At 38.7% G+C, this 11,720-nt stretch overlaps 1 protein-coding gene across 1 annotated transcript; it reads right to left on the bottom strand.

Annotated features, from left to right (window-relative positions):
• Positions 1-1,988: 1,988 nt before the first annotated feature.
• On the bottom strand, positions 1,989-10,744 carry armh1 (armadillo like helical domain containing 1). Its single transcript, XM_036522818.1, has 12 exons — positions 10,626-10,744; positions 10,208-10,439; positions 10,025-10,093; positions 8,821-8,986; positions 8,443-8,640; positions 8,150-8,234; positions 7,763-7,882; positions 5,810-5,876; positions 5,444-5,573; positions 4,415-4,492; positions 2,483-2,564; positions 1,989-2,116 (listed from the first exon to the last, which is right to left on the bottom strand). Exons 2-12 carry the CDS (start codon positions 10,411-10,413, stop codon positions 2,094-2,096), a joined length of 1,224 nt encoding a protein of 407 aa, XP_036378711.1. The 5' UTR covers positions 10,414-10,439; positions 10,626-10,744; the 3' UTR covers positions 1,989-2,093.
• Between the last annotated feature and the right edge of the window lie 976 nt (positions 10,745-11,720).

Here is an 11,720-nt window from a genome sequence, read left to right as displayed (position 1 = left end):
TTGTAAAGAGAGAAGAGGAAGGGGCCAAGTACAGAGCCATGAGGGACACCTGTAGGCAGGCCATGGGGTCTAGACAACCCACCATTTCGGGGCACCCTGAAAGAACACCCAATGAGGTAGGATTGAACCCAAAGAAGAGCAGTGTCAGCAATCCCCAACGTAGCCAAGGTAGACAGAAGTAGAGTGTCAATGGCTGCAGAACGGTCCAGAAGTATTAAGACTGAGGAGCGGGGGGATGCTCTGGCTGATGGAAGAACTAATACAAGCTAGCTAGAAGTTGGTAATGTACTAGCCAATTATCTTGCTTGCTAGTTCAGTTCTCCTTTTACCAAAAGATCTGTAAACAGATCTGGCCTGAGATTTCATAAGGCAGCGTGAGAGCATGCGGTTAAGGTTGAAAGTGTGAGAGTAATGCCTGTTTCTGAATGCCACAATAGCTGAAAGTTTTGCAAAGTTTTGTAAGTGTACCTGAAAAGCTGTAAGAGATACATAGAGAAAACTGATGGAATAATAATAAAAAAAACATAAGAACAGTCAGCAAACTTTTCAAGCCAACATAATCATATCTCATAGTTTTATTCCATGAAACAGTCTCTAATTTTATCTCTTTCACCAGGAATACAACTATGAAACATAACTAACTTGTATACATTTTAATTCTAAATATCAGCTCTTAATTATGTTTTGGAAAAAAGCTGCATGTTTATAAGTATCAAGTATCATCTTTGTATTGAGTTGAATTGCCTTAAAACCCAGGTCTGATAAACATTTTTCCCCAGAATGGGTCAGGATCCTTAATGATTTTCCTTTTAAATCTGCAAACTGCACATTTTTATGTGGATTATGTTCATGCTCTGAATCTCTGCAACTAAAAATGTATATAATACTATCAAAGAGACTCCTGGAGGAGATGCACAGACTCCAGCATTGAATTAGCATAATAATTGAATGTTGATATAAATGGCTTAATACACACAAGTTTGTATTTTTTGTTTGTTTGTTTTGGCTTAAGAAGAGAATCCATTGTTATCACAAGAAGGAACAGGGAGATGTAACTACAGTATGTCTGAAAGTTTTATTCCTTTCATCACAACTAGGCACTTTACAAAATTGATGGGCTTTCACAATTTCTGTTACTACTCTTCCCTGAACATTTTTTCTCCCTCAACCATCTGAAGAGCATTTTGATTTGGGCAAACAGAATTTTGCTCTGAAAGGATGGACAGCTGAAATAAATATCAGAGATTCTTTTTTGAACACAGACTTTCAAAATGTACATTCTTCAGCAGCTAAAGAAAGCCTACCAAACTAAACACATGATACTGCTAAACACCTCCAAGTATAAAATGACTTTCTGCGACTTTTCAATGGGTAACAGTGATAGTATTTGTCACCTCACTTCTCAATGCTCCGTAGCCCAAAAATAGGGCCAGCTGTCTAGTTCTGTCTGGGTGCATGGACATTTGTAGAGGCATAGTGCGATTAGGGCACCTACACAAGGAGCGACAAGTTTGTATCCAACTTTTACTCAGGTTTGGACTCTTCTTATTTAGAGCCATATTAAAACTCTCCAGTTAAACTAAATTAAAATGCAACTTCTTGTATGACAGCATAATATTATGTGAGCACTGTGGCACTGTGTGCAATTGCACAAGTTATTCAGAACTATATGGTAAACAGTAACACTTAACTGTTATGTGACATGTTGTGTAAAATATATATACATTTATTTCCACATATTCACTCACACAGTCAGTCACATCAAAATTAAAATGCAATGCAAATATCTTCAAAGTACTGAACAGTAGTACTTGTTTAAAATTGTTTAAAAAAATGTTTAAAAAATTGTTTAAAAAGTTGTATTTTACTGTGTATCTAGACTTTCCTTCAATGCGCCTGATTTACCGTTAAACAATTTAATACATGACTATTGCTGTATAAACACAGAATATTGAGCTTGACAAAAATGATTGAACAGATTGTTTTCTGATAAAAAGGGACATTGTTTACAGATCCCCTTAGCTTGAATTCAATTTATAAGACAGCAATAACTTTTATAGCATGCACAATTCTCACAAAATAAGAAAAGGACTTCAATCACAAGATTCTTCAAGAACTGAAAGGAAAAGGGAGAGTAAACAAAACATTATTTACACGTGAAGAATGCATTTGTAGTACTGCACAGACCTATGTGTAATTTCAAAGGTAAGTACATCACAAAGGGTGAGTGAAAAAGAAAAAAATTAGATTGAACAAATATAGTTGCCTAGTCACAGACTGATCCTACAGGGTCTTCCCAAGTGGTAGAGTTAGGGGTAAAGGAGGCACAGACACCTGCTTTTGCCTCTAAAATCCACACTGAATCAAAATCCAAATATTAATATAATTTACTCACCGAAAGCAAAAGTAGGCATTCAAATACAAAAAATAGGAGGTCCAGAATTTGTAGTTCTAGAAATGGTGCCCAACTGGATGTATTTACCTTTGGAGATGTCCACTCTGTTTGATAACAGGGAATCTGCTTGAATATCATCAATCTTCATGTACAAAGCCTCAGCATTGTGCTTAAAATAATCAGAAATAAAATTAAACATTACCTGATTACTTGCCCCATTTTCATTACAGCAGGATCTTCATCAAGAAATAAATACATTCAACAGGCTAAAATGTATTTTATTTATGTCAAAAATATACACACAGTCCCAGGTTCATGATGTTTATAACAATGCATTTACGACATTTACCAAAATGCTCCTATCAATTGTTTTGTGGTACAATATCCTGATTTACAGGGAGGTAGAAAGGGAGAACAAGAGAGAGAAAAAGCTGCAGCATAAAAAGCCTAAACAGGTTTTTTGTGTGTGGTTGTCTTTTTCTTTTTTTTTTTGTTTCATTCAGCAAATTCATGAGTGGGAACTGAAAATTTATGTATTTTATCCCGTGTGTGCACTTTCTCACTCGCTAAATAAACATGTCCAAAGGCTGTGGTTGGCATCTTTCTGGTCTCTGTGTGCTGCAGTTCCACAATTCTCATTTTGGGCACCACAACACTGAATTTTTATACTGTACTTAATCATTAGTATATTTAAATGTATAAATATTTACACAAAATAAATACATTTAATAAATTATCCTTTTAAATAAATTATAAATATTTACTTTATGACATGGTTTCCGGGACTGTTGGTAACACATTGTCGAAACAAGATTATCAATAAATACTGTGTGCATTTAGAGAAATGTACAGTGTTTTCAGAAAGTATTCAGACCCCATCACTCTTTGCACACTTTGTTGTGTTATAGCACAGCCCAATGGCCACTCTAACAGAGCTTCAAAAGCCCTCTGCAGAGATGGGAGAACCTGCCAGAAGGACAGCCATCTCAGAAGCATTCCATCAATCAGGCCTTTATGGAAGAGTGGCAAGACAGCCCATCTGGAGTTTGTCAAACATCAGTTAAAGGACTCTGAGGGCATGAGGAAAAAGATTATCTGGCCTGATAAGACAAAACTGAACTCTTTGGGCTGAACTCCAAGTGGTACGTCTGGCAAAAAAAGCATACTGCTCACCACCTGGCTAATACCATCCCTATGGTGAAGCATGGTGGTGGCAGCATCATGCTATGGGGGTGCTTCTCAGTGGCAGGGATGGGGAGACTGATCAGAACTGAGGGAAGGATGAATGCGGCCAAATACAGAGATCCTTGAAGAAAATCTGCTCCAGAGTGCACACAACCTCAGACTGGGGTGAAGATTCACCTTTCAGCACTACAACAACTCAAAGCATATAGCCAAGAAAACACTGGAGTGGCTTTGGGAGTCTCTGAATGTCCTTGATTGGCTCAGCTAAAGTCTGGACTTGAACCCCATAGAACATCTGTAGAGAGACCTGAAGATGGCAGTTCACAGAAACTCCCCCTCCAATCTGATTCAGCTTGAGAGGACCTGCTGGGAAGAATGGGAGAAACTGCCCAAATCCAGGTGCGCAAAGCTTGTAGAGATTTACCCAAGAAGGCTCAAAGCTGTGATTGCTGCCAAAGTACTACGAAGTAAAAAAGTTTTCGCTTTGTCTTTATGGGTAATTGTGTATAGACTGATGGCCAAAAGAATACATTTAATCCATTTTAGATTAAGCCTGTCACACAAAGTGTGCAAACAGTGAAAGGGTCTAAATACTCTGCCAAGCTGTATTGGAAGGATTTTTAGGAGGCTGTGAAATATAACACTTCTCAGACAAACGAAATGGCTATTGCAAGGACATCATAGTGCTGTTAAGTCCCATATGTGCAGTAGCCAATGTCAAAAAGCTCCTAAAAAAAGGATTTCAGAACCAGTTAATGCTAAACTCTACATTCACTGACCTCACTTATCATCACTGTTTAAAGGGAAACTTTCAAAAACTGAAGATGATCTCACCTTGAACACATCAAATAGAGTGGCTCCCATTACTTTACGTACATGTTCCTCTACAACGGGGCACATGTGGACAAAATGCTGCAATGGAGAATGAAAGACTATGAAAAGAGAGACAAGGAAAAAGTTGATTCTGCTTATAGCATGGCATGTGGTGGGAGGTGCACAGAAGTAAAAGTGACGATTTCTTTGCTAATACCTCATCGGTCCAATACAGTGTTTCATCAGTGCATTTCTGGGAACACTTTGTGCAGACTGTTTTTTCTTCAAAATGAAATTGCTGCGCCTCAGGTGTTACGAGTTGTTGATTGATCTTTAATTTGAATTTGCCAATGCCTCCTCAGCAACAGTATGTCAGAAATAGATTAGAATAAATTCTTGCCATGAACTCTGAATATTAAACACAAAAGTAATTTTGGCAAAGTAATCTTAAATACATGACCTCAGTAACTCAATTGACTTTGGTGTAGCCCAGCTTACAAGTCATTTGTCAGGCCTAACAACATCTCTGGTCACAGTCTTGTTCAGAAGTGACCTAATGTGTACACAAAGCATCACCAAAAAAGCTACAGCTATTTCACCCCCTGAATGTGAGCAAACGCAGTCATAGTAAACACAGAGCACAGTGGATAACAATAAAACCTCCTCCCTGCGTGTTTCAACAATCGTTAAGTTCATCAGGCATCTCCAGACATATTGTACATAATACAATCATATTTTTATAAAAACATGACTTTATTATATTTAAAACCTGTTATAGTTATATTTATTCATTTATTTTAACCTTACTGGATGTGATTGTATGTGGAAGCAACAGCCCTTGATTATATGTCCGGGATATGTTTCCCTTCTGGGACAATAAAGTTTACTCTCTTCTATACTATATGTACTATGTATGTAGAAGTTTCCCTTTCAGAGCAATGAAATTCATTCTTTTCTATTCTATGAATTGTCTGGCTGGATGTCTGTGTGTGTGTGTGTGTGTGTGTGTGTGTGTGTGTGTGTGTGTGTGTGTGGAGGGGGAGGGGGCACCTCCAGGGCCATGCTGGCCTGTCGCTGGGTGTCTGTGTGCTCCTGGTTACCCATGGCATAGAGCAAATGGTGTACCACTTGGAGGGAAAGCAGGTCCTGAGACAGCTCTGGGCTCTCCTTAGATAAGACTCTGTTCATGTACACAACAAACATATCAACATATAACTGCCATATGTAAACATATAAACTGCCATATGTTTGATTGTTTTTATCTTTTTATTATTCTGATACTGGCTATCAAGCTGAAGGAGCATAATAAAAAAAAACATGACCAAATCATGTATGTAAAACTCATTCCAACTAAACAATCAAACAAGAACAAATCCAATGAACATGGTTAATTTTCCTTCCACTGCGTAGGTTTACCTTATAGCTTTAGCTGCAGCTGCTTGTTGCACACACACCGGCAATGATACCGTCATTGTCGTCATTTCTGTATCAGATCAGATGATCAACAGTCAATCAGTTATCAAAGCATTTCTGGTTATAAATGTAGCAATTTGCAAAATTCAGTGGATTAAGTAAAGTAAATTCTTTCAGATTCACTTTTTCATTTAAATGGAAAGAACAGTTTTCATTTAAATGGAAAGAAAATGGTGATCTGAGAGGAACTGCTGTGCATACACAAAGACATTAATAACACTTAGGAACATTTAGGAATGTTTGTTTACTGTCAAGTGTTGCCTGTAAATGGCACAGCTCAGACTCTAATCCAGATGTGGGCTCTGCGGCACAGCCGGCAATGCTATCTAACGGCTTATTGATTGCAAAAAAAAAAAAAAATCACCACAGCAAGTACTGAGGCAGTCAAAATTCCAAGGATTAAGCAGCAGGGACGCATCCCCATGACTATATTGGGGACTGTATTGTTTCAACCAATTAGAATGGCCATTTTTCTAAGGGTCGCCTCATCTTGTTTACACCCCTTCTCTACCCTTGCCTCCACGTGGTGGAATGAGCTCCCCACAACTGTAAGAACAGAAGGATCATGGCCCTTTTCTTGACCCATTTAGAATCGTCCTATTTCACGACTCAAAATCCACAGATTCAACGTAGCAGAAATGACAGCAGTAGTTTGTGTGAGCCCTGCAATAAAACCGGTAAGGTAGCAGGTAGCAGAGTGCTTTCAGAGATTATGTCATTCCCTGAGACTTTGTTAGCTAGCACTGTTGTCATGCAACTAGGAGCCTTTAGCTCAACTGGTAACAATGTTGGTGCTTAGAATTTAGTTGTGTAATGAGAACAGACGCTCAGAACTCACTCACAGAAGCGTGGACCTCTTTCATTTTCATTACATCAGCCTACATCTCGGTTCCCCCAACTGTGGCCTACCCCCACCCGCATGGAAGATAACAACTTGTTGGCACTTCAAGCTTTTACACTGACAAAATCTCACCGGTAAAGAAACTGTGATGATACAAAAGTGTGGTAGTATAAACCTGCAGGCTGGATATTGGTGGTAATTTTTTAAGGTTGTGAATCTTATGACTACACTGACTTTCCTTAAGGCATTTTTCCCCCACAATGGCAGTATATTTCAACAATGTCACTAATCATTCACTGTCTGTGTGGAAATGTGTACTTGCCAAAAGTGCACTTTTTGTAAATTTTAAGACCAATACCTACTTTAAATACATACACAAAGCTACAAATCCTAGCACTCAACAGTTCAAACCACCATGTGAAAGTTTTGTACAGAGTTCTAAACAGCTCCTGTTCATCAGAAGCAAGTGTGCACATTTAAAAAAATAAAATGCATGGTCTTAATACTACCTAATTGAGTAGTACTACCTAATAAAGCTACCTAATCCAGAAGACTTCCAAGTGGCTCACAAGTTGGACAGCTAGCAATGCATTTAACACAGCTTGCTGGATCAGCAATGTTAAGGCCTAACTTTTAATCTTGCTACCTGTCCTGAGTTGACATGCAAGGTGTGCTGTGTGACTTCTACTGTGGAAAAACAGCTGTTGGATGTTTGTGAATGTATCACAGGACCACATTCATCTCACTCCAGTGTTCCTGAGCAAATGCAGTATTTGTCATGGTAAGACAAACCTAATACACAACTGGTGATTCCTAAAATAGGATTGCAGCAAAGGAGAAATGGGCAAAAAAAAAGAATGAAAACAAAATGAAACTTTGTAGATGATGTAAGATTGAATAAACATGTTTGTAATTCCAGACCTCTGGGTCATTGTCATTATATCTGCAGGAAACACCGAAACAGGATAAACTGTTTAGAAGTTGCTACTGCATTTACATGAATCATATGCAACCTGACAACATGAAAGCTTTGATAAGGAAGACATTAAGAAGACCACCTTCTAGGATCTCATGTCTCTGAATGCCCTCCATTGTAGGTTTAAGCAAAGCCACCAAGCCTTTTAGCAAAGAGTCTCTGACTTCATACTGCGTCAAATCTTTGATCAACTCAAGAGCTGGAGGAAGAAACCAGAGGCACATTGAAAATACACAGATAAACAAAAATGCTGAAAAATAATGAAAATCTAGACAGTTATAGTTTTATAGTTCTATAGTTTTAAAGTAGTATCAACAACGAAAGTATGGTGCAGCTAATCATAAACTTACATTTCTTAAGATAAAAACACTTTGAATATTATTGGCTAAACTAAGAACGTGTAGACAGTTTATTTCAGCCATTTCAAATAATTATACAAAAAGAACAGACATTGTGCTGTATTCACCCTCATATTGCACTTCAAGGTGTGATGACTTCAACAAATTCAACAAAGGCTCAACAATCGATGGGTGTGCTGTCTTCACAATTTCCTGCGAGACATTAGCATAGTAAAATGTGATTTCCCACAAGTGTCAAACAGACAGAAACCAACAGTGAATATACAGTTTCCAAACCTTTCTATAGCCACATACAATAGTTGTTGCAATACCCCAACAGTTTACAGAATGTTTTATTTTATGTAACAATCAACATTTAGCTTAAAGCTTTAATAAAAGAAGGGAGTGATAATGAATTTACCTGCACAATGCGTAGTGTCTGCAGAACAAGCTGCTGAGCCTTAGGGGAGCTGCAGGGCAGTAGGGCAATTAGGCTTTTGTACACCTGCCTATGGTATTTGGGATTGTCATGGGCCAAGGACTCCAGCAAGATGCGGGCTGTTTCCTGGGAATGTTCCGCCTTTGACTTGACCAAGCACTCTGCTATGACTCTCAGCCCTATGAGGCACACAGTCCCAGAGTCAACGCTACATTTTCCACATGCAAAGACATTTTCCAACATTGTATTGAGTTGAATGACCATAAAACCTATACTGTGTGAGGGACTTGTTAAGAATTCTGAAATATATTTGAATGATATTTTGCTACCATTTGAGACATAAGGATCTTTGTGAATATCATGGCTTTCACAGATGAATTCTTTGAATTTCTGCCCAGCATTGGAGATCATCTGTAACAGGTATAGGGCCTCGGTTTTGTCTTCATCTCTTGTTTCTTTCTGTCCCAAGATTTCCAATAAAGTTAGAACCCCTCCAACTTCAAGGAACTCAATCATGTAACGATGACTACAGGAAAAAAGAGAGGAAACAAAGGGTTAATATCAACTGGAAAATACAGTTTCTAAATAACAATATTATTAAGAATAATTATTTTTCATAAAGTCCTGTTCTGACACTCGAAGCACTAGTCCTAAGCTGTACAAGAGAGCAAAACAAAAACAGATATGTGAAAACAGTACACAGAACAAGATAACACCTGCAAAAGCAACAATGAAATACAAACAATAAATTGCTGAAAGAAGAAAAATAATAAAATCATAAAAACATACAGGAACGATTCAAATCTAGCAACACGAAAGAATCCCTTGTCTCCCCCAGGAGCAAAATCCTGTTTTACACTGTACAAGAAGACTGGAATCGGCAAACTGGAGTTAGCGAGTGGGAATGTATGTGCCCACCCTGTCTGTTAGATTCAGGGACCAGCCCATTTAGTCTTACAAGTCAGGAGCAAAACCCTGTAATCGATCATGAACTTGACAGGGAGCCAGTGTAGTATAGTGGTAATGTGACCCCTCTAGCTCGGGTGTGTATGAGAATCCAAAGCTGTTGAATTTTGGACATTTTTCAAGAATTTTAAAACCACACCAGTAACACCACAGAGGAAGCTGTAACAAAAAGGCAAGACAATAAGTAATTACTAGAGGTAATCAGTGTTTCAGGTCTCAACCAAACAATATTTTAGATAATAAACCTTATAAACCTTAGTCACATTTTATTATGTGAACATCAAAAAATAGGGCAGAGTCACAAATCATTCCAAGGTTTTGTACAGAGGGGGCAGAACACAAACTAAAATCATCAACATCCATGGTGATCTCTGAATCAGTGTATGTGGGCCTTAATACAATTTCCAATTGGTCATATCAACCAGGCAACTACTATGAAGAGAGAAGTCAAGCAAGAAAACCAATTTAGTGCTCAGGTACTAGGGGTTGACATAAAGGTGGAACATAAGACCATGACAACAGATCATATACATTTATAAGCATATAAATTTTGAATTTAAGTGGCCCAAGTACAGATGGTGACAGACTTTCTGCTTACTTGCTTGATGCAGACAGGAACACACCAACGGCTTTAAGCTGAAGTCCTAAATATGTACCTGACATGTATCTGGAAAGTGTCTTGTAAAGGAAAGTCCGTATTCTTCTGATGCTTAAACACTGCCACCTCATTACATAAGTTTAACCCTAAAATTTAAAAGGCATCAAAGAAAGTAAAGGATACGTAAGTCTAATCCAAGAAGTGAGCCGGGCCAAAAACAGACTAGCCACCTGCGCAAACTCCGTCTCCAGCTCAGGACAGGTCTTGCCCACATTCTGTCTCAAGAAGGCAGCAAGCATGCGACTACGCACGATGTTGTTGCCCTGGTCCCATTCTTGGAGGAATGCATTTACCTTTCTTATCGCTGCTTGCTCTTTGATGGTCGACATTTTTACCACGTACACAATGGTGACGACTGTTGGGGAAACAACAAATTGTAATACTTTATAGATATCACAGTATCGTAATTTATCAAGATAATCTAGAAACGACTGGTCAACTAACAACAAAAACAGCACAGAAACAGAAAAAAAAACACTGGCTAGCTAGCTAATGCTAATTCAGTCTAATACATTCGGAAGGAATTTGAAATACCAGTTACCTATATGTAAAATATTTTAACTGGAGACATGGATTAAAACAGCCTGTAGTCAGCCAGAGGGTCACGCATTAATTACTTGTTTCAGAAATAGTCAGGAAGCTGTTGAGCAAGCTACGACTTTGTTGTTTGTTTCTTTTCTTTTTCTTTTTTTTTTTTTACAAACTTGCGGTTGCTTAGCATTTAGCTGGCTACGCAACAAGTGGCTTGCACAGGATTGGTTGTTTGACTACTCGGTGCCACTAGTGTGATTTAGATTAAAAATCAATCCAGATAGCTGGTCTGTCTGTCCAGTTTAGAGGTATGCCACGCTTCCAAGCGATTCGTTCGGTTACTTCTGCTGAAACTAAGCTACCCTTGCTAACTACACCGTAAGTATAGGGCTGAGGTAACGCCCGTTCTGAAAATATGGAATCCTTTCGTTTACGTGAGTGAAATGTTGCGCTCCGATCTGAAATGACATGAAACGTCCCGTTTCCCCCAAATGAGTGATTAGACGGAGTTTTCAGACGTCCTCGAAATATACTGCAATTTGGATCTAGACATGAACACGCGTAAAGTAACCCACTAGGGACAATTTGTAGAGTGTGCTGGAGAGAGGATGCCTGTGCAAAACTGTGTACACAGTTCAGGTGGTTACTATGACTTCTTAAATAGCTAGTTGTTTGCACATTCAGCCATAGACTGCAATACCAACTAGATCGAAGACATTTTCTGTTTGGTCAGCTGACCTATCCACCTGCTTAGCAAGTCAGCTACTAAGTTTGTTGGCAGATCCTCAAAGGTGTGGCTTTCTACATCTTTGCTCTCTGGTCTCAACTAATAACTGTTAGATATCCTATTGCAAAGTGAGAGGTCAACATACCTGCGCAGTGGTATGTTGCTAGTTCTCAACTTACAGTGCTGAAAGAAAAATGCTTGGGTAACTGCTCTGTTCATAAATAAATCAGAAAAATCCATGATTGCGAGTTTACACGTTGTGTAATGGACGTGCGCTGGGTCTGTCTGCGAGCGCGTTTCACACTAATGCTCTCGATGCTCACCCAAACCCTGATAGCCAGTGTCGTCACCAGTTGAGCTAAAGGCAGTTTTCCCCTA

This window comes from Megalops cyprinoides, chromosome 2 (assembly GCF_013368585.1).
Source record: "Megalops cyprinoides isolate fMegCyp1 chromosome 2, fMegCyp1.pri, whole genome shotgun sequence".
NCBI lineage: Eukaryota > Metazoa > Chordata > Actinopteri > Elopiformes > Megalopidae > Megalops > Megalops cyprinoides.
Note: the sequence above shows the minus strand (reverse complement) of the source record. Positions and strands in the feature narration are given on the sequence as shown.